General features: G+C 38.4%; 1 protein-coding gene across 1 annotated transcript in view; it reads left to right on the top strand.

Moving 5' to 3' along the window:
• LOC134207892 (probable G-protein coupled receptor B0563.6) overlaps window positions 1-22,766 on the top strand; it is a 222,442-nt gene extending 199,676 nt beyond the window's left edge. The window contains exons 4-9 of the mRNA XM_062683911.1: window positions 20,043-20,192; window positions 20,266-20,510; window positions 20,577-20,769; window positions 20,835-20,929; window positions 20,995-21,147; window positions 21,207-22,766. Of these exons, the coding sequence (XP_062539895.1) occupies window positions 20,043-20,192; window positions 20,266-20,510; window positions 20,577-20,769; window positions 20,835-20,929; window positions 20,995-21,147; window positions 21,207-21,530 (1,160 nt within the window). The 3' untranslated portion in view covers window positions 21,531-22,766. The remainder of the gene's footprint in view (window positions 1-20,042; window positions 20,193-20,265; window positions 20,511-20,576; window positions 20,770-20,834; window positions 20,930-20,994; window positions 21,148-21,206) is intronic.
• The last annotated feature ends 1,513 nt before the right edge of the window (window positions 22,767-24,279 follow it).

Genomic DNA, 24,279 nt, shown 5'->3' on the forward strand with positions numbered 1-24,279 from the left:
GCTCATTTTATCAAATCAATGGTTTTTCGATACCATTAGGGGTCCCAAACATTGATTGCCCGATTGATTGCATCCTCGCTTTCCGCATCGCGTTTGAAGTTGGTATGGAAATTAGTATGGGAAAATGTTTTTTGTTGCATTTTTACTTCAAGAGGTTTCAGTTCATCGTAATCCAAGTGGCACGTTGTGTTAAAGCATGACCCAAATGATTAATGATGCCGAAAAAATAACTGAAGAAGGTACGTTGCTGGAATGTCCAAAAAAAAAGTTATAACATTTCGAAGATCGCTTGTTCAAACCATGATGATGATGATGATGATGATACTACCATCTATTGTAGCAAGGCACCTGCCGATAGCACTGGCCATACCTGACAAACGATTTGATCATGATTATACTATTGTTTGTATTTCATCAAACTCCTGTATGAAGGGCCAAAATGGGTGGGGTGGTTCCATAAGCAGAAACACTTATGCGAATCCACGGGATGAATAGAGAATCTCCTTCCAGAAGAAAGTTCGTACATACAATAATATAATCTAGCCCTCGTTTCCCAGATTGACCCAATAGATGGGGAGAAGAGCCCGCCCTTTATCCACGAGATGTTAACAACAGGAAGTTGGCGATTCCACTCTTCCTGTCCAAATCGCTTCAATCGGGTGCCCTGATGGTTTATTTTTTTAAATATAATTATATAGTTTCATATAGTTTCAATGTAAATTAATAATATATAGAATGGAATTCTCTCACCAAATTTCATTTCGAAAGTCCAGGACGGGCAAGATCCTTTCCACGCCGGTATGATTAGAAATGAATTGCTGCCTTCAGAGATGAAAACATCTGTCGTTCGTCGAGGGATGTTTCATTTGAAAATTGAAAGACAGAGTTCTTGAATCCTAAAAGATAAGATAAGTAGATGCGAAGCAGTAGCACACATAATAACATGAGTCTTTTCGTTTAAAATACCTATGTTTTCTAATTCTTCTCATCACCACTTGAAAAAATATTGTAGATTGGCGAACATTATAAGATGTGAAAACATGGTAAAAACAAATAAACTAGGGTATCTGTTCCCATATTAATAATAGCCCGTATATTAATCCCAACCAACTTTCTCTGTGAAATTCAACTCTTATGTTTGTAAAATAAATTATATCGAAAAGATAAATTAAGACAAACACAAAATTAATCTGATAAGATGGAAAACTGCAACAAAAACAGCAATTTTTAAATTATATTTCAACTCAAATACAAAACATTGAAGAACTCGGCACCACTGCAATCATATCGTTACGTATACACACAAGTAATTGTGTTTGTATTTTATGTTGGAAACAGTATTATTGATATAGGTACAGGCATAGGATTAACTGGTTTTGAATGTTATTGAAATAGGTGCATGGCGGTGATGATGTTTTTTAGCTAAATACTTCTATAATGTGATGAAAATTTAATTTTTGAAGTTACCAAATTGTTTTCAATTAAAAATTACATGAGCCGAGCATAATTATTCTCATGTTTCTTGATTATTGGGTGAGAAATAAATGCATTTCATATGCGCATTGCCTTATTGTTATTGATATAGGAACAGATACCCTATATTTAGTACTGTCATGTACCAGTTATATAACCAGAAATCGACAATAACTATGTTGAAATTCATCTCGGTGGTGATCCGACAGTTGCATGAAGGCGTAATGGATAGATCAATGATGTTGGATACCAGTTCAACAATTTTTAGTTTTTGTCAACAATTTGCTTTATGATATCGAATAAAGATATAAAAAATATATACTTCCATAGTTAATGTAATGCAGGACGTATATGCATACTCTAACAAGGAAGCATGCATACTTTAAAAATAATAATTTCCTTAAATAACCATTCAGTGTGGAACTTTTCAACTCCTGCTAAGTGCTTGTGTTTTTTTATTATATTCACTGATCAGATTTACAGCTACAGTTATTTACTAATCTAAGCAAATTTAGACATGAGAAACGATTGAACTAAAAATATTGTCCGCATATGAATAATCCTTTCTCTAAGATATGAAAGTTCTACGACGGTTTGTAAATTATTAAATCATATAATGAACTGTACACATTACATAACGGCATTACATAAGCGCTTAAAGGGGAGAGGGTTTGACGTTTTCTTACGCATCATATATATTAAAAATCGTGGTGGGGGGTCGAAAATCTCAGAAAAATGCTTGCGTACCAACCGTACGTAGGGTACGACCCTTAAGGAGGACCTACATAAGTGTCGTAAGCCTTTAATAGAACTCCTGGGAAGTGTATAAATAAACCCAACAAAACCAGTAAAAATCTAAACCATTCAATGGCGTAAAACGAAGAAAAAAGAACATAAATACTAATGTCATTAACATCGTCTGGCAAGATTCACACATATTGAAAGGAATAAAAGCGAGCAATGTTATAGCCTTTACGTGCACTTAGTGTACGAGAAAGGAAAAAAGAAAAAGTTCATCGTTATATATTTTAATGTATTGATTTCGAGAAAATGGGATTTTATGGAGAAATTAATACTAAAAAGCAGCTTTCGTAGATTCTATCCAGAATTAATTTAACGAAACTTTTCTGGACCTGATCGTTTTATATAAAGAATCACGACAAAATCAAGAGAAGAGATGTAAAATATAATTTGGTTTGATTTCATGAGAAAGCCCCATCAGAAAATAAATAAATCAATGAAATTTCCAAAACAGATGAAACACGCAAACACAGATAAAATCAAATATTAATATAGTTAATATAGTTTGATCTCACCAAAACAGCAAAACGAAAAAACATTCCGACCATTGGAAAATACTTGCAGAAAACCGCAATATATCTTGGATCCATATAATCATCCACATTCGAAATTCTTCAGAGGGAACATCACGATTGCGGATAAAATATTGATCAACATCGAAAACTGCCTGAGATTTGAAAGGATTCCGGTAACTTTCATGATTCGTTCCTTTTGATGCATCGTTGGTGAAGACCAGTTCCGATTGATATTTTTAGAAGCCTAATTACCGGAAGTATACTGGTTGAACACTGTATCCGACTGATTTCCAAAGGGACTTCGGCTCTCATAAAAGATGGGTACGATTTTTTCATCAGTAAAAAAGCGAGAACTGCTTCACTGCCAGTCGGACTCCCACTCGAGTACATACTGGATTTATTCCGGTTGGAGTTGAAATCGTCTGGATCACCAAATGGTCAAGTATTTCCAAATCCTATTCCGTCTTCCAAAATTCAAATTTTCAAATCCAGGGTTTTGAGAATCAGATTGAAAAAATTAGGAAAAAAAATATGACGGATGAAAAAAAACACTAGTATTTCCAGCCAAGGCTCACTCGATCGTTTTTTTCCGAAGATCGCTTGTTCAAACCATGTACATAAAATCGATTATTCTGCCAGCACTGCCGAACTACATGGACCAATAATTTAGCTGAGTGTTAGGTATTTCAAAATTAATAGGATAATCATGAAAATGCAACGATCTGGTGTGTTGTGGAGAAAGCAGTCATGCTTCCACTGAAGTCGGTCTAGAGTGCGGCGTTGCAATGAGCTCATCTATATACAGTTTGAACGCAAAAAATTCAAACGCGAGCACTTTGAAACTTGGATTCTGTCAGGAGTAACCTTAACGGGAGTCATGATGCAGAGAATATAATAGATGACCTTCGATGCGGACATTGCCAATGTGACGGACGCCTCAGAGCTGTTGAGCTTTGAATTTGACCCCGGCGGATACGAATTTCTGTTTTTCGAAATGCTGCTTAACAATAAATGAACAAACGTGTATTGCGGCCCTTGGCATAAATATACGACATGAAATGTCACGTTAAAAGATATTTTAGTTACTAGATAAAGATTGTCGCTGTCGTCGAAGTCCGGAACATCTTTTGCTGGCGAGGATAGGGGAGCTAAATGTTAAAGAAGGAAAATCCATACGATTTGACAGGTATGTACCACACATGTTTCGGACAGCAGAACAAAGGGAACCGAAGCGACAATCTTTATCTAGTAACTAAAATATCTTTTGTCACGATCCATCGTGTTTCTAACGGTTGCCCCAAACGGGGACATACTCTCCTTGCGTGAAACACAGTTGATAGGGCGATGAGTTGTTTGAGTTGATGTTGTATTGTTCAACCATCACCATTATTCACCCCTATTCTTGTTTACGGACGAACGAAACTTTCGAACGAATACAGTTCGTTCGAATCGTTTCCCCATTTGATTTTGCTGGCGTAAACGAGAATGCGCATCATCTTTCGTTCGAAAGCGCGTTCGTACGTAAACAAGAATAAGGGGCAAGCCAGAGTAGACGCGACGAGTGATGCGACGCGACGCGACTCACGTAAAAGAATAACAATCATTATCAACAGGCTGTCAAATTGCACTGTCGCGTCGCGTCGCATCGCACGTCGCGTTTTCTCTGGCTTGCCCCTAAGGGTGATTGCCCGAACATACCGTCATCCGGCCACTATTGTATAGCAGCCATCGATCACCATTGCAATCCTCAGCGCCAACCATACGCGTTGACAACAGCCCGGTGGCATCCCTATCTCACGCAATAGGTTTGTTTTGCAGCCAACATTGCGCGGCTGTATCCCACTGACAGTTCTGTATCCTAATGAGAATCAAATGTGATGTTTGTAAATAAAACACATACTATCAGGAATTTTACACTGAGATGTTGGCTGCAAAAACATGGCGTCGTGCCACCCACCTGGTTGACAGTCATTCGCTGGATTCAGTTTTAGGTGAAAATTTAATAAATTAAATGCTAGATCTAAGGTTGTTTATTTGAAAATTAGCTTTATGTTTATCTAGATGGACTTTATTTTCATTAGCAAATGTTATTGAGATAGAAACTTACGTTTGAAAGCTATTAACATTTTTTTTCGGATATATCCAAGCCCTTATAAAATGGCATTCATTACAAATGTTATGAGGGGAGCGATGCCACTTGTTGTCATTTTCAATCCATTCTGAAACATGACGCATACAAAACATGTCTATTGAAGGACATTAATACCCATTTTCATCTTGTCAATTTCTATGTAATTTCGAAATAATCGCCATTTTTTTTTTTTCGTTTATTTTGAAGACTCAATTTCCGTGAAGCGTTACGGAGCCGAGATCAAGTTTAATATAATAATATAATATTTTTTAATATAATAATATAATATTTGTCAGTTTCTGATTGACTGATGAGCATCATATATATCATTTTTCAAGGATTTCTTAAGCAATTTTGTCAGGAATTCATATAGAGATTTCCGCAGGTACGCTCTGAATATTTTCTTCGGGATGTTTTTTGAAGAATGTACTTGAACTTACGACAAAATCACCCAAATGAATTTCCGCATAATTTCCCAGAAAAGTTATAATAATACCCGGAGGAATTTCCACAGATGTTCTCGGAAGAATTTCCGCTGACAATTCTGAGCAACTTCTGCAGCAGATCCAAGTGCAGTTGAATTTCTATAAAAATTTCAAAAAAAAAAATCCGCTTGAATTCCCGGAGCATTATCCGCAGGAATTTCTGAGGTGGATCTGCGCACGAATGATGAATTTATGCAGGATTTTTCAAATGGTTTTATAATGGGTAATAAACATCAAATTTAGGGTCTATGAGTGTGTATGTTGTAGCCAGGGCCGGTGTAGGGGGGGGGGTAGGCTTGGCCATGGGGCCTTTACACCAAAACCAACCTTTTTTGTACATTTTTGGCCCCCCACAAACTGCCGCTCCCGGGGCCCCTTCCGGCTTAATCTGGCCCTGATTAAAGCTCCGAAAAAGCCGTTCTATCGAATAAATAAAAAAATCAACATGTTTTCAAAAATTTAACAACCCTATTGATGGAAAAATAACGCACAAATAACGGACTATTTTTTGCTAAAGCCTGCGCTAATTATTCTTTGCCTCTGGAACGCGGCGGCGTTTTCGGTGTCACGCCGAAAGCTATTTCAGCCGGCTGCGACGGCGGCATGAATCGGCGTGGCAATTTTTTTAGATCGTTGGTTAAAAAAAATGTTCTGCATTTTTTTGAGGATATTTTCAAGACATTCAAGCCTCGAACAGAATAGAAAGGAACAGCGACGGTAACTGCAGGATTCGGCAGATGCTTTACATCAAATCCTGCAGTTACCGTTGCCTTTCCGTTCCATTGCATTCAGAGCCTAGCAGGGGAATCTTAGGCCTGCCTAGAAAAAAAAATTAGCCCCCTAGGATTTAAAAGGCCAGTTAGCATTGGCGGCGCCAGCTATTGTTATTTGGTGGAGCACACCTCGGCGCAAGAACAATAGCCTATGAGAACAATGGTGTGATTGCATCGTGTGGTGCCCCACCTCTGTCTCCGGCAGTGCTAGTTAGCAGTAATATATATTTTCAACATTATGAATAAATGAAAAAAAATTTAAGACAAAAGGGTTATCTCCCATATTCACTCTATCATGATGAAATGAGTGGAAGACAAATATGTTTATTTCTCATTTTTCTGATAAAGATTCCCAACAGAATCCGAGAAGGATTTTCATCAAAATCTAAGAATAATTCCCATCAGAATTAATTCCGGTTCTCTCGACGTTTTGCCTCGGAATTCCTTTGACGATTTGCTTCGGAATCTTTCAACGATTTTTTTCGGCATACGTCGAAGGATGGCTTCGGAATTCGTCGAAGATTTAGTTCGGAGTCGCTCGACGATTTACTTCGGAATCCCTCGAGATTCTCATAATAATCCCTGAAACATTTCCGTCCGATTCTCTGGAAAATTCTTGCCCGAATTCCTGGATGCTATACAGTCACTCTCAAAATTGAGCGTACAGCATGGATTAGATGAATATATTCAAAAATTCCAAAGGAAATTTAATTGTTGGCTCGGTTGTTTTAATGCATTTCAATATTCATCCCTTCCTTCAATGTATGCGTACTTAAAATGTTTGAAATTTTTTCTCTAAAGTTCATTTATTTGAAAATAATCTCAAAATACGCCTATTGGATGTGACAAAATTGAGCGTACAGCTAATGTTTTTCTATAAAATTTCTTATTATAAACACGATTAATGGGTTTTAATATTGTTTTTTCATGATTATATTTATAATAATAAACATCCGCTACTTAAACATTCAATGTTTTGAAATTAAAACATGTTTTAATCAAAATGGCGAATAAGTAAGATGTATAAACAATGCTATTTAACAATTCAGTGCTGCTGGGCAAAATAGCTGCTTTAATATATGGATTTCACTGGCATCGTGTCTTATATATGATAGATAATCGAAATCGAGCGAGACATACGATAAATTTGGGAAAATTTAGTCGGTAAATGATGAAAACAGATATAAACATACAAAGAAAACGACAAATGTTGGGAACGGCATATTTCAAATTAAGTATAACTTTATTTAAAAGTCGATGTATAGGGTAAGGGAGGTATTTTGGACCACCAGTTCGACGGCTCATATTCTGGACCACTGAGTGCAAATTCCTCTTGGTGGTCCAAAATAAGAGCCCTCGTAAGGGTGGTCCAAAATACATCCTTTACCCTAGTTAGCTTATAAGCTCAGGGCACTCGTTAATAATAATATTAATAAAAGAGCAGCACACGGATACATTATAAGATGTCATTCTATATTCGAAGACTCAGTCACCGTAGGAACAAATTTGGTTGAATCATTTAAATTCACCAAGATATCATTAAATAAGCTGCCGAACTCTTAAAAAAGTTTATTTTTACTCGCCACATGGAAATCATCCAATTGTATCCCTTATGGTAACAGACCGTGATGTTCAATCCAAATTTAATTATGAAATTACGATTTTAAGCTATCATTTCAATATTCAATCAAAAGTGCTCTACGGGATTGAAAAGCTGTTTTTATGTTCGGTACCTTAACATGCACCTTGTACTTTTAGAAATTGACTGTGAATGATTGGATTCAATAATATTACTCTTAATGATAGACCTGAGACAATAATCGAATTTTAAAACAAATTTAAGTTAAAAACATACTAAATTTGAATTATGTCATTCCCAACATTTGTCATTTTCTCTGTATGTTTACATCTGTTTTCATCATTTACCGACTGAATTTTGACAAATTAATCGTATGTCGGTGCCGGTGAAACATACAAATTAAAGCATTTGTTTTGCCCACAGGCATTGAATTGTTAAATCGCAATGTTCTTACCTCTCACTTCTTCGCCATTTTGACCAAAACATGGTTTAATTTCAAAATATTGAATGTTTAAGTAGCGGATGTTTATTATTATGAATATAATCATGAAAAAACAATATTAAAATACATTAATCGTGTTTATAATAAGAAATTTTAAAGAGAAAAATTCGCTGTACGCTCAATTTTGTCACATCTAATAGGCGTATTTTGAGATTATTTTCAAATAAATGAACTTTAGAGAAAAAAAATCAACAATTTTATGTACGCATACATTGAAGGAAGGGATGAATATTGAAATGCATTAAAAACAACCGAGCTAACCATTTAATTTCCTTTGAAATTTTCGAATGTAGTCAACTAATCCATACTGTACGCTCAATTTTGAGAGTGACTGTATATCAAGTGCTATATTGCAAGTTTTTTTTTTTTTTGCAAAAACTCATTTGGTAATTATTTTAGGATTTTCCACGAGAACTACTTTGAAGTTTCGAGAATTTTTTTGAATATCCAAGTTGGTCCCGCCAAAAGTTCTCGAAATTTACATGAGAAGCTGTTTATAATTTTCACGGCAAATTGTTACAAATTTGTACAGAAAAAAGATCGGAATATTCATGGAAAATTCCTTATGAGTTTTTGTTGAATATTCTTCGAAATTTGCACTTAAAATGTTTCGGAATATCCGCGGAAGATTCACGAAAACTGTCTTGAATATTTACGAGAAATTCTCCGGTTTCAGCGGCAAATTGTTAAATTTTTTTAGTACATTTCATCTGAAGGATTGTGCATGCAGAAGGGGTTCATCGTAATAATTTATTTCTCGCTTAACTTTTCAAAAGGACCAAAGCAACATTTTTTTCATGAATTAATTTGAATAGCACAATCAACAGAACAATATGAAAGCTTTTGATTACTTACTTATTTACGGATCCTGTACACCTCCGGTGGTGCAAAGGGCCGACTTGAAAGATCTCCATCCTGAGCGTTGCCCGGCTAACGCTTTAACCTGTTGCCAGGTTAGATTTCAGTCGACTTCTTTTATTTCTTTATTGAGGCTTCGCCGCCATGAGCCTCTGGATCTGACTCTGCTGCGATGTCCCGCTAGGTTCCAGTCTAATGCTTGTTTACAGATTTCGTTTCCGCCCCTACGTAGAGTGTGGCCGACCCAGCCCCACTTCCGATACCGAATTTCTGTTGCTATCGGCCTCTAGTGACAACGACGATGGAGCTCGTTGTTTGAGATCCAGTTGTGAGGCCACCAGGCCCGAATTATATACCGCAGGCCAGTGCACAATGGTCGGAACCCGTGATTTGATGAACTTAATTATTTTGCGCCCAAACGGTTCATTTGATCAGAATGGTGTCTTCAGAGAAAAAAAATCACAACAATATTGCCCATGTTTTGGTGTATACTATTTTTTGACTATACATACTATTGAAAAAGATGAGAGACTAACTTTTTTCACCAACGTTTTAGAGCAACAGTTTCTTCAGCAAAGTTGTAGATCCAGCAAAAACGTGACATTTTTCTATATAAATTTTTTTTTCTATGATGTATACTTTCGGAGATATGAGCGTTTTTTATAAAAACACCCCTAAATTTAACTTTTTCAATATAACTTTTTTTCTAATCAAAATCCAAGTTCGCGATGTTCTAGAAAACTGTGAGGGTCAAAAAACTACGCGTTTTGGTAACAAAATTACTCAGCTACGATAATTATTTGCAAAGTTATGGGATTTTTGAATTCAATTTCAAGCTGATATCAAATGCATATAGGGGAGAAGGTGGCAAGTCGATTTACAATGTCAAGTACTCTTCTGAAAGCTTAGACTTAATACTATACAGTAGTGAAGGATTCGTGAGTGCCAATTTATAAACAAAGCATTGACGTGAGTTACAATTGTTGTTATTTTCCCAAGAAAAATCCTAACTTTTTACTACTTTGCATATAGGAGAGAGAGTGGCACACCAGGACATAATCGCAAAAGTATTTTCAAAAGATTATACTATATTGTAGTAAGGTATGAAGGTTTGGAGAGGTTTATACAAAAGTAAACATCGGAAACGTGCTTTATATTCATTAATTTTTAGTATAAGGTACACTGGGGGAAGTGGAAAAAGGGGGTAAGTGTAAAAAGCGACTCGAAAAATTGGAACTGTACATACTTTACAGTTTTTACCACATCATAACATTATGTAAGAATATACTTTGATGCTCACACTAATACCATGTTGAAATTTGTATAATACATACACTAACACGGTTAACGCTTGAACTGTAATTTTGGGTTTCGCGAAAAGTTGATTTTTGCATTCATAAAATCAATTCTTACTTGCACCAATTGTCCTTTTTTCAAGTGAATTTATATCACAGGCGACCGTTGCAATACAATTAAACTAATCACATTCAATTGGTAGTGGTTTGTACCAAGAAAGCAAATAATTCGAAGATTTTACACTTACCCCAGGTATCAAACTCTGCGGGGGAAATGGATAATGTTCTAATTACGCAATTTTTTGCTTCCCTCCAGGGTTTATTTCGATAGCTGTGAATCTTAATATGTTCCTTCTTTATTATCATTATGATTCCAGTGGTGATTGGACTAATATAAATGAGAAAATGCCTGATTAATCCACCTATCGGTATTGATGCCTTTCACATGTTTTACATATGAAAAAAAATGTAAAGAAAGTTAAAAATAGCACTGATATGTAAATATATTGTATAATTCACATCATCTCAATCCGTTAAAATAAGTTGATTAGTTTATAACCCTGTAAGTCCCATTTTCCTTTAAAAAGTTCATCTTTGGGGCGAACATATAGATTTTACCTACACTTAGTGTTCGAGAAGGCAAAACCACCTCTCCCCTAGCTATTACGAGAATTCCTTGAGGATCTATTCCGTTAAGACGATGAAATTATTCCACAAAAGATACTCAGAGCAATTATCGTATTCATTTTAGTTATATGTAACTACTCATCACTATGGAAGGTCCAGGTAACATGGGTTTTCCACTTACCCCATCCCACTAGGGTAAGTGGAAAAACAACTCCTAATTTTAAAATCTATTTCCATAAATTTCAAGCGACCAAAATGGTATGAATTACCGCACAGTTGGTGCAAAATTGACTGTTTTTGATAGTCCATTTTGATTGAAAGCATTTAGATCATTTAAACTGGTTTTACACTAATTCAAATATGCACTATCGATTTTTCCTTTTCCACTTCCCCCAGTGTACCTTATACGAAAGTTGCAAACATAATCACGATATACCCAGTACATACTTTTCTTTGATTCCATAGCATTAAGGAGAGAGGAAGATGATCCCTTAAGAGCCCTACACATAGGATACGTTTATGTTGCGTTTAAAATTTTTCCCAAATCACCCCGCTTAGTCTATGTTTGTATTTACGGATGAGCACCGCTTATTCGGAGATAGAAAATTGTCACTATGTTGAGTTTAGAAGAGAGCATTCGATATCAAGTAGTATAAAAAACAATTTTTCGTTAGTACCGATATTGTTTATTTCATAAAAAAGGACAGTTGATATGCATTATTTACAACCCGATAACAGAAACAGTCTAATCTTCATCTGTTCCGCTCTCGCTGTCTGACAAATCTAGCAATATTTTTGCATCCTTGGAAAATTCTCTATCCTTCTTTTTCGGATTTACTCGCAAAGTTGTAATTAGCGGATCAGAAGAAATTAGCAGTCTACGCATGAGATCACCGTTAGTTACAGCTCTTGATGTTTTTCGTGTATGGTCTAATCTGAACCTCTTGATTACCTTATTGAGCGACTCTTGAGCCTCTTCTGATAATTGGCCGATGGGAATATTGAAGTGTAGTATTATGTCCGAACCGTGCATTAATATTTTATGCACTGTGGCCGGTAGATAGTACCAAGGGTATAATGACACTAGTAATTTTGCAGTTTCAAAGCAATAGCTCTTAAATTTAGTGGTATTGATTTCTTGACTAGACGAGATAACCTGCAGAATTGCTGAACAACGCACTATTGCCTGTCGGTCAACGCCTAGGATCTCAGCCGAAACTTCCGCTTTTTCGAAAAATCGTCGCGCTGTGTTTCCATCGTTTGATGTACCAGCTACGCCAGCACGTGGCATGTCAACAATAAGTCCCAATTGATTCTTGAACCGTTGCTGAATAAGCAGCTTACGTTCTTTAACCTTTGTGGAGTCCATTCCAGAGCATCTCCATTTCTTGACGTCCATTCTATACCCCAAATGCAGAAAATATTCGAAAAACCTGTAAAAATTTCAAATTCTGGATATATAAATTTGTTAAAATAGATTCTTATCTTCCTACCTTATTTTCGCATGGAGAACAGATAATCCAAATTGGAACGCGTCTTCATCAGTTGGTCGCAAAAGAACATTATCAAGATTATTCATTTGGGTTGGTGTTGCTTTACATATATTGCAGGTCTGAGCTGATTTCGTATCGGTTACAGCATTCATAACCTTCCCATCAATCATCGTCATATGTAATTTGTAATAAACAAATATTGAGCGTCCATTAATGCCAAGTTCTGTTTTCCGCAGTGCTCGAATTTGATTCTCCATATTGGTCTTTTCCCTGAGAGTGACTTCAGTCGATTCTTTAACAAACTGGAATCGAACAGGTCTGCAATACCTGGTTGAAGATGGTGTGGGGTTCTGGAACAAAACTTTTCCACCAGCTTCAGCTCTTATAGGTGCAATTGATGTCAGGAAAAGATTTGCATCTGTTTGATTACAGGTTTCATCGTCGCTGAACTTTTGTTTGTACTCGCTGTAACCAGTACTTCCGTCGCATCCCCATTTCACAATTAATATCACATTCGAAAGTTCTGTATCAGAGAATCTTTCAAGTTGTGATGCTTCCATAATTCTTTTGGCAGTATGATCAAGCAGTGATTGCAACTGAATTTCAGTCAGCGATTCACCAATCTGCATTGAATCTTCAGGTGGGTAACAAGTTTTCTTCGCCGCAAGAATTTTTTCATAAGATGGATAGAGGTTAGAATTTCGCTTCATGGCTTGTCTGCGTAAATGATTGTAGTCATTTTTGCTAAGACTCAAGTCGACGATCAGTGCAACTGCTTCATACGCGCTGTACTCAATAATTGCATTTGATGAATTGGTTTGCTCCGCTGAATTGGGTGGTTCCGTCAACTCATGTAGCAAGGTTTTTGCTATATTTTTCTGTCTAGAGTCCGATATTTGCATTTTAGCAGCATATAGCAAAACATCAGAGTCGTAGGTCGATCGAAGGTCCAAAGTTTTCCTTCGTTTGACAGCCTCAGAACTATCCTTGAAGGATAACTTTTTACGCCCACGCTCCTGTTGCTGTGAGTCATTCAATGAACTACAAGGTAACTTCATCAGAACATGTAGGGGTAATTGAAACGACCCATTCATGAAATCTTTATGGGCTCTCAAAACTTTGCTGACTGTTCGGTTATGTTTTAACCATATTTTATGGAACCGTTTGCTTAAGTTTCGGACGCATTCTTCAACCTCCTTGGACACATCCGGCATGATATCCGGTTCTATCCTGTATTTATCCATGACATAACAACATACTGTTCTGGTTTTTAAAGCCAAATTTCCAGTGGTATTCCGCCATATTGTAAATAATTCAAGCTTCGAAATCGAAACTATGTTAAATTTGAATAAGATCGGATCAATTTGAGATTTAAGTTTTTCATATTTTTGTCTTACCTGATGTGGACATCTTTATCACAAATTGCCGAAACCGCTTTATCGATTGTCAAATAAAATTACACATCAACAGATAACTGTATGTATCGCAAAACACTTTTCACTCAAGCAAAGGAGAATCAAAACAAGAACAAAACTAAGCGCGTTTTAAGTTGAGTGCCTATTTGAATCTCACGAACACTCATGTAATATTTAAACGAACACTGATGTAATATGTAAACAACAGTCATAGTACCGCATGTAGGATACGTTTGCATTGCGTTTGACAGATTTGGGAAAAATTTCAAACGCAACATAAAGGTATACTATGTGTAGGGTTCTTAAGGGATCATCTTCCTCTCTCCTTAATGCTATGGAATCGAAGAAAAGTATGTACTGGGTGTATCGTGATTAAGCTTGCAACTTTCGTATATACTAAACATTAATGAATATAAAGCACGTTTCAGTTGTTTATTTGTGAATAAACCTCACTAAACCTTCATACCTTACTACAATATAGTATAATCTTTTGAAAATGCTTTTGCGATTATGTCCTGGTGTGCCACCCTCTCTCCTATATGCAACGTAGTAAAAAGTTAAGATTTTTCTTGGGAAAATAACAACAATTGTAGCTCACGTCTATGCTTTGTTTATGAAATGGCACTCACGAATCCTTCACTACTGTATAGTATTAAGTCTAAGCTTTCAGAAGAGTACTTGACATTGTAAATCGACTTGCCACCTTCTCCCCTATATGCATTTGAAATCAGCTTGAAATTGAATTTAAAAATCCCATAACTTTGCAAATAATTATCGTAGCTGAGTAATTTTGTTACCAAAACGCGTAGTTTTTTGGCCCTCACATTTTTCTAGAACATCGCGAACTTGGATTTTGATTAGAAAAAAAGTTATATTAAAAAAGTTAAATTTAGGGGTGTTTTTATAAAAAACGCTCATATCTCCGAAAGTATTCATCATAGAAAAAAAAATTATATAGAAAAATGTCACGTTTTTGCTGGATCTACAACTTTGCTGAAGAAACTGTTGCTCTAAAACGTTGGTGAAAAAAGTTAGTTTCTCAACTTTTTCAATAGTATGTATTGTCAAAAAATAGTATACACCAAAACATGGGCAATATTTTTGTGATTTTTTTCTCTGAAGACACCATTCTGATCAAATGAACCGTTTGGGCGCAAAATAATTAAGTTCATCAAATCACGGGTTCCGACCATTGTGCAGTGGCGTAGCCAGAAAATTGGTCTGGGGGGGGTTTTCTGAACATTTTTTTTATTTTTCCAAAAATGTTGTCTCTGGGGGGGGGGGTTTTAACCCCAAAACCACCCCCGTGGCTACGCCACTGCCGCAGGCATCTGTTAATGAACACCTGCAGCCGTTGAGTGCTCTCCACTGATACACACCATGTTTCGCTAGCGTATAACAGCACAGATTTCACGTTAGAGTTGAAAATTCGTATTTTGGTGCGTTCACTTATCTGCCTGTTTTTCCAGATATTTCTTAACCTTTTGTCTGTGCTCTGGGGTCAATATGACCCCAGGCCACTTTGAGTGACTGCCATTTTTTTAATTTTCAACCGATTCTCCTAATTTTTGGTAGTTTAGTGAAACTCGCCGATATCTGTTTTCTAGGTGCAAAATCACTTAAAAAATCTTGAAAATATGCGCTACAGTGTACTTTTTTCAAAAAACTTACGTTGTCTGTGCTCTGGGTCAAATTGACACCAAATTGAAATTGCTATAACTTTTTTAATGCTTGACCAATTTTGGATTTTTGGGGCTTCGAAAGATAATTTAATCATATTTCAGGTCGTTACCAAAGATTGACTATAGGTGGACGGGTACATCGCGGGGAGGGCTTTTCAGCACAGACAGAAGGTTAAACTCGCAAAGGCAGCCCTTGCTTTCTTGATCCGTGCGCCTATGTCGATCTTGGTACCGCCGTCTGACGCCATTTGGCTACCAAGATATTGGAAGCTTTCAACATTCTCCACTGGTTGCCCGGCTACTGTGAAACTGGAAGGAGTCACCGTGTTTACATCCAACGATTTGGTTTTGTTGACGTTGATGACTAAACCTGCCGAAGAGGAGCGCTCGGCAAGGTCGTTGACCTTACTCTGCATATCAGAGCGCGTTGCGCGAGGAGTGCAACGTCATCAGCCAATTCGAAGTCGTTTAGGTGCTCCATGGTTATAGGCTGCTATAACAGCCCGCGGTTTGGTTCACGGTCAATCGCACCTACCAGAATCTCGTCGATTACGATGAGGAACAGTAACGGTGATAGAATACATCCTTGCCTCTCACCAGCTACGACCCGGATAGGGTCGGACAGGACCCTATTGTGCAGCATTCTACACGAAAAGGCCTCGTACTGTGCTTCGATGAGGCCGATGATTTTCTCAGGAACCCCCTTGCGTCTCAGGGCGCCCCACATATTCTCGTAATTGAGACGGTCGAAAGCTTTTTCGTAGTCAATGAATACCAAGTAAAGGGATTCTTGGAATTCGCTGACCTGCTCCAGAATGATGCGAAGCGTGACAATATGGTCCACACAGGATCTTCCGGCACGGAATCCGGCTTGCTGCCGCCGGAGAGTCGCATCGATCATCTCCTGAATCTGGGCTAGGATAATTTTGCACAGAGCTTTGAGAACGGTACACCTACACAGCAACATAATGCCTCGCCAGTTATCGCATACAGTCAGGTCACCCTTTTTGGGCACCTTCACTAAGATACCTTGCATCCAGTCGACCGGGAAAGTTGCGGTGTCCCAGATATTACGAAATAAACGATGCAGTAATCGTTAATCGTTAATGGTATTGAATCAAAAATATCGCTTGTTTTTTTTGCATGATGATTTATTTTTGAATGTACTATGAATATTATTATATCCATAAGATTTTATATGTTGATTTCAATAAAAGAATATTATTGTTTTAACAATCCCGTGAAGTTGAGCTTTCGTAAAAAGCTTCGAACATGGTTTCAGAGCAAACACTTGAAAATTACCTATTTATATATATAAAAAAAAATATCACACGCGAATACAAGTTTAATTATAAATTATCTACGGATCTACACCTTAACATAGAGAGAAAATATAAGATCGTATGTATTCAATTTGTTATTATGATGTTTGAATGGAATAAAATCGTTTTATCAATGACAAATATAAGTTAGTTAACAAATGTCATTTGGACACATTCGAACATTACAGTTGAATTTTGTAAATAAAGTCATGCGCGTAAAGATAAAAGCAAGGGTAAAGTGAAATCACCCGAACAAAATTAATCAAGAAGTGTATTAAATATTCTTGGCAGAACAAAGAGTAGAATTCCGATGTTCCCAAAGTTTAAGGTACGTTGATTAAACTTAACAGTCGTGGTCTCTACTAAATTAATAATACTTTTTATTTTCTTAGATACCAAACTCAACCTAACATCCGAGAAAACAGTGAATACGATTTCCCGTAACAATGCGTGTTCCGTTCGATATTGGCATAATCTGTTTCAATTACGTAGGTACGTTCATTTTCATAAAATAAATTTACTAATATGCAGCTCTGTTCCAGATTCCAGTAGCAGATCCACATTCAACATTCGGGATCGCAGTTGATACTTGTGCCCTTGTTGAAGGAGCTGAAAGATGTTGTCTATTAAGATTGTCGAATTGCTAGGTTAAATAAATTATGATTATTATGCAAATTTAATTTCTTTGGGATGACCTTAAAAAACAATAAACATTTTGATTAAAATTATGGTTACAAATCTATTTATTTCAATAATAAAATCGATAAGTTCAACAAGAAAACTCTTTTTGAAACAACAATATTATTATTATTTTGAAAGTTATACAGAAGCTTTTCAAAATTTCGAAGCTTTCAAAGCTACTGTAAAAACAACAATAATGTATTATTGAAACAATAATATTTCTTATTACCGCCAAAACAATGTGAAATTCTTATTGAATTTATGTCAAATATCATTGTATTTACAAGAGATTTTTCTGCGTGTAGAAAGGTTGTAATACTAACTGCGGGTTTCTTAGTTCAATTATCAACTTGGTACAAATATGGAAATTTGCAGTTTAAAATCATACTTGAAATCAGTAATATTCTAAAAACGAACTTGAATAGACGTTCAGTAAATTGTGATAGGAAAATTGATATTTCACCAGTATTTGCTTAGAATTTAGTTCTATGCCACGCGGAATGGATTTCATGTCGCGCGGATTTGATTTTAGTTGGCACGGATAAGGCGCGGAAAATATTTCAGGATCTCCGTAACCCTGCATCGAGAACTTTGAACATTAAAGCTAGTGGAACTTCTACCCGGGAAGAAGACCATAGGAAGCAGATGGGTGTATAAAGTTAAGCGAAACGAAAAGGGTGATGCCGTCAAATACAAAGCTCGATTAGTCGCTCAGGGCTGCGGCCAGGTAATCGGTGTTGACTTTGAGGAAGTATATGCACCCGTTTCCAAGGTATACATATTGCTATACGTGGATGATTGATTGTAGTAGGATGCGAAGACGAATATTTTATTGACCAAGTGTGTGTCGAATTGAAAAATCATTTCGATGTAATTTGCTTGGGAAACCTGAAATATTTTCTCGGGCTTGAGGTGGACTCTGTGGAAATTATAGTGTGTGTCTGTCGGGATACATCAAGCGAACTGCTCCAAGATTTGGTTAAGGAGACTGCAAGCCGGCACGCACTCCAATGGATGAATGCTATGCTCGTGGCGAAGTGGAGAGTTCTCCGTTAGCAAATAATTACAACTATCAAAGTCTTGTAGAAGCACTCCTCTACATTTCAGTTCATGCAAGACCAGATATACTGCCGTGAATCGCATATCTGTCCCATCTTTGCTGGGTTTCCTATTCATATGGGACAGATATGCGATTCACGGCAGTATAGCCCATGCAACCTCAGTACTAGGCCGCAAAGTTACTCAACCAAACGAAGCCGAATGGGTGGCTGCCAAACGGGTGGTCAGGTATTTGCAAGGTACCGTGAACAAGAAGTTGTATTCAACGGATCTTTTTTGGAGCTGACAGGCTACACAGATGCAGACTAGGCAGGGCAGACTGTAAATCAATAAAATCGACGTCCGGCTATGTTTTCTTGTTCGGAGGAGCTACAGTATCGTGGAAAAGCTCTAAACAGAATTCGGTATTACTCTCCTCAATGGAGTCTGAATATATTGCATTATGCGATGCGGCTCAGGAGACGATCTGGCTAAGGCGGGTGCTGCAAGACATCGCTGAGAAACATCAGTCTTGAATAGCATTCGCCAAATCCGAACGAACGACAAAACGTTCAAAGCATATTGAAACAAAACGGATGTTCGTACAGAATCTTTGTCGGAAGGATGTGATGAGGTGGCAGTTGCAGTATTTGTGTTCCGAGTACAAGGTTGCTGATGCATTAACTAAGCCTCTTGGAACGATTAAAACCAACGTGTTTGCTGAGAAAATGGGTACCACCATCGGGGGTGACAATGGGTCTGGGGGGTGAGAATGGGTCACCGCTCTCACCGGCAGCCTGGAGGTCGTAGAGCAACATCGTTCAAAAGGGTCTCTTATATTTTAGTCTTCTTGCCCTCAAATACATTCAATCCATTCTACAAGCATTCTAAGTAGTTGAAACAGTGGCCCATTCTCACCCCCATTTGACCCATTGTCACCCCCGACGACGGTATCATTTGAAGTAGTTCTATCCCTACCATTCAAATTGAGGAGGAGTGTTGGAATAAAATTTTCATTTGGTCGGATACACTTCAAATAATACTAGCCACACTGCACTTTTATAAAACTGTCATTGTATTTTTGCGTCTTAATAAAAGCACATGTTTATATAGCTGTTTAATGTAAAAACTATTAATTCCTATTTTGGAAGTTCCTCTGCTGTTAATTTGGCCATTAGATTCTTCATGAATAATCTCAATAATCAATCAATAATCTCCTTTTTGCGAGTACTTCGAAATAATTCTTCGTTAACGTTCCAGTTGGAATCGTCATGCTCTTGTACTTTCTACTGGCGTTTGTTTATCATTATTTTATTTTGAATATCAGTTTGATCATGGTATGAACTCTATCTGTTTTATCCCCCAATTTCAGGTTACTCGGCAGCGGCACTGCTGGCGATCATCTTTGCCATTCCGTTCGGCATGCGAATGCTGATCCATCGGGATTCCGGCCGGTGGCGTAACTTCAGCCAAGCGTTCTACTCAGCTCATCTTGAACTATTCCTCGGCAATGGCTGCCTTGGTAAGTGTTTATCGACATGTCTGCGGTTCTAAATTCACGGGAAGTAACCCCGCTCTCTCTTTATCGTTATCAGGTGTTGGCGTGATCATGCTGCTGGTGCTGACCATCGAGCGGTACGTGTCGGTGTGCCATCCGGGTCACATCCGACGGTTCTGTACGCCGCGCGTCACCGTGGCGTTGATTCCGGTGATCACCTTTCTGATCTATCTGCCGTCGGTGCTGCGTGGTGAGGTCGTCAAGTGTGTCGTACAATCCGATGGATCAACGATGTTTCATAAGCGCGATAATATGAAATTTTTAGATTCGTTATTTTACTCGGTAAGGAGAGATTCTGTTTAAAGCTCACCAATCGATGTGACATGATTTGCAACGAAATGATTTCAGATTTACAAGGTGATATTGGAGATAGTATTCAAGCTGGCCCCAACGGTGCTAATTGCCGGCTTTAACTTAAGAATAATGATCGTGTATCGTCGTACCTGTGATAAGCGCCGACGGATGACGCTGTCCCGGATCAACACCAAGGACGAAGATCCTCGCAAGTTCGCCGAAGAGAGGCGGCTCATGATGTTGCTAGGTTTGTTTCAACATCGGTGGAGACCGTCAGCACCATTCTCATTCAAATGTTTTGCACAATTCCAGGTAGCACATCACTTCTATTCTTGCTCTGTGTTTCCCCGATGGCACTTCTACATGTGACGCTGTCACCGGAGCATCTATCGAGTTATTCTTTCCAGGTTAGATCGTGAAATCCATAGAAGAAAACTCATTTCCTCCAATCTTAATATCTACTCGCTTCCAGCTTTTCCGTGCACTCGCAAATCTTCTGGAGCTCATCAATTATTCTTTGACATTCTACATCTACTGCCTGTTCAGTGAAGACTTCCGGAATACACTATTCCGAACGATAAGGTGGCCTTGGTTTGAGAAACCGCTCTATAATCGAGGAACCGACGTGAGTGTGTCTATTCCTTTACATTCTACAAATTTTTAGTAATTCTTGAATGTCCACAGTTTCAACTAAAGCATCTTCATTCGGGTGCGCTTCTCAATGGTCATCATCACCATCACCGGCATCACCACCATTCGAACGGCAAGAGGTGTCTGGCGAACAGCAGTTCGCCCGGTAACGGAACACTTCTCCATCCCAATTCAGCTCACAGTCAACGTTTATCGCCGAGTGCGACAATGCAGCAGCAACATCTCCTGTCGGCAATAACACCAACAACAACGGCAACGACAACGCCGCAGCACCTACAGGCTACGCAAATCACCTTAACGACGGCCACCACCACTTCCGGTTTCTGCACGACCACGGGCCGGTCCAGCAGCATATGATACTACGCCAACGGCGGTGGTGGAAGCAGCACATGCTGCTCCGTCAGTCGCTGCGGCAGCATCTCCAGCGGAATCGGGATCGGAACTCGAGGGTTCGAAACTACCGGCGACGGAATTGGAACGGTGGATACCGAAGATGATCCACCGCCAGTCGACGTTTGAGGGTTCATCTAAGGTTCGGACGATTCAGGCGTTCCTTGATTTCAGCGAAAAAGACCCGTGGATGGCGCATAGCCATCTTTGAACACAGAATCTCGAACCGACACATACATTGCAACGTAATAAGCAAAATTATTTATAGGGGATAATATCTCCGGTTACAGCTATCTCTAAGAAAATTAAAATACTTAAAACAGTCCATAGTTAATCGATGTTATTGTAAATAATAAACGTCTCGAATTTCCGCTGCAAATCTATGCGGAATCTTCGACTTCGAATAAGGGAACAGGAACTGAAACGAGAACAGTGTCCTACCTTTCGCATTACAACTGAACGAAGGAATTTAGATTTAGAAAGTTCTTAACAACTCAAAAGAAGAATTACGATTGTAGACTAGTCGAACAACCAGATGAGAGAAAGATAAAAAATTTACATTCTACATATATTTACAATATATTTAGCAGAGTGAGTCCGAAAGACGACAGAACTACACTTAAAATCGGTGCCATTGGTCGAAATTCCATTGTTGTTAGAGTCTATTTATGACGTGATTGTAGTTGTGCGTGACAGAAGACACGATGATGCCGCAGGAGGAAGTCGCGAAACGTGACTTGCCGAGGGGAGCATAGATAGCGAACGGCGGCGTCTACGTACCGGCATGCTTTCAACCGTGAGTGTATTACAGACTAGAGAATCAAATTCTGAACCAGTTATTGAAGAGCATTACCAAGTATTATATAATTATACAGAATCGGCGAACTCTAACACAAATAGGTGGAAAATGGAATGTTGATGACGGAAATCCATTTTTTGGATGATGTCCGAAAAAGACAGCGAATATAATAGGAACATAGCAAGTGGATTTAAAATGTGAGGAGCACTGAGCAGTGTCTAGGTCCTTAATCAAAACACAGAAACAAACAGAATTGAGAACTGTATTTCCCATTCAATATAATGTAAATATAATGCCGATTTTAAGCTGAAACTAATCGAACTACTACTACGATGATGTACTTAAATAGTAGAATATACAACTAATAAAACCGATCAGAAGAAAACTCGCAAACTCGTCAGCAATGTGTTTGTAATTTTTCATTTCGTGCCGAACGGATGTCACCATTTAAACATATTTAATAACTCAATTTCTTTTATTAATCTCAAATACATTCTGAGCCAATATTGTATGTAATTCCAAATTGAAAATTTTTAAAATAAGCTCCCCAACATTTAATAAAAATCGAATCGTAAAATCACGGTTGTGCGATGCCCTGCCGAACCCTTTTGTCCTTTATGGGAAAAGTCTATTTATTTGTTTTCAGACTAAAGCCCCAAACGTAATTCAGCGGAATGGCGACGGAAACGGAAAATTTGACAGAAATATATAGGCTAAGTGTCAAATCTGCCATTTCCGTTGCCGTTCTGCTGTATTGCGTAAAGACCTTGACCTTCATACAGTGCTAAAAAACTCACTTACGGTGTTCGGGTCATATAGACCGGGTTTTGACTTAGAAATATCTCAGACATTTCTCAGTCAAATTCACATGTTTATATTCCAAAATAATCACCAGCTCATACATTTTCCGAAACCGACATCAGATTGTAAATCGGCCATACCTACATTCTGTAATCGTCGGAGGAAGAATTGTCAGTTGGCCACTTTTATATATGGACAAAAGTTCCACACCAATACCGCGAATGAACGATTTTATTGCAATTTTTTTCATCAGAAATGTTATTTTTATTTATTCAGACTAAGGCCGAAGTGACCTGTGCGGTATATAAGAGTCTTCTCCATTCGACTCGGTCCATGGCTACACGTCGCCAACCACGCAGTCTACGGAGGGTCCGCAAGTCATCTTCCACCTGATCGATCCACCTTGCCCGCTGCGCACCTCGCCTTCTTGTGCCCGTCGGATCGTTGTCGAGAACCATTTTCACCGGGTTACTGTCCGACATTCTGGCTACGTGCCCGGCCCACCGCAGTCGTCCGATTTTCGCGGTGTGAACGATGGATGGTTATCCCAACAGCTGATGCAACTCGTGGTTCATTCGCCTCCTCCACGTACCGTCCGCCATCTGCACCCCACCATAGATGGTACGCAGCACTTTCCTTTCGAAAACTCCAAGTGCGCGTTGGTCCTCCACGAGCATCGTCCAGGTCTCGTGTCCGTAGAGGACTACCGGTCTAATTAGCGTTTTGTAGATTGTCAGTTTGGTACGGCGGCGAACTCTATTCGATCGGAGCGTCTTGCGGAGTCCAAGTACGTACGATTTCCAGCCACTATGCGTCTCCGAATTTCTCTGCTGGTGTCATTTTCGGCAGTCACCAGTGAGCCCAAGTACACAAATTCTTCTACCACCTCGATTTCGTCACCACCGATGCAAACTCGCGGTGGGTGGCTCACATTGTCTTCTCTTGAACCTCTTCCTATCATGTACTTCGTCTTCGACGTGTTGATGACTAGTCCGATCCGCTTAGCTTCCCTCTTCAGTCTGATGTAGGCTTCCTCCATCTCTCAAAGTTACGTGCCATAATATCTATGTCGTCGGCGAAACCAAATAGCTGGACGGACTTATTGAAAATTGTACC

This window comes from Armigeres subalbatus, chromosome 1, assembly GCF_024139115.2.
Source record: "Armigeres subalbatus isolate Guangzhou_Male chromosome 1, GZ_Asu_2, whole genome shotgun sequence".
In the NCBI taxonomy this organism is placed as follows: domain Eukaryota; kingdom Metazoa; phylum Arthropoda; class Insecta; order Diptera; family Culicidae; genus Armigeres; species Armigeres subalbatus.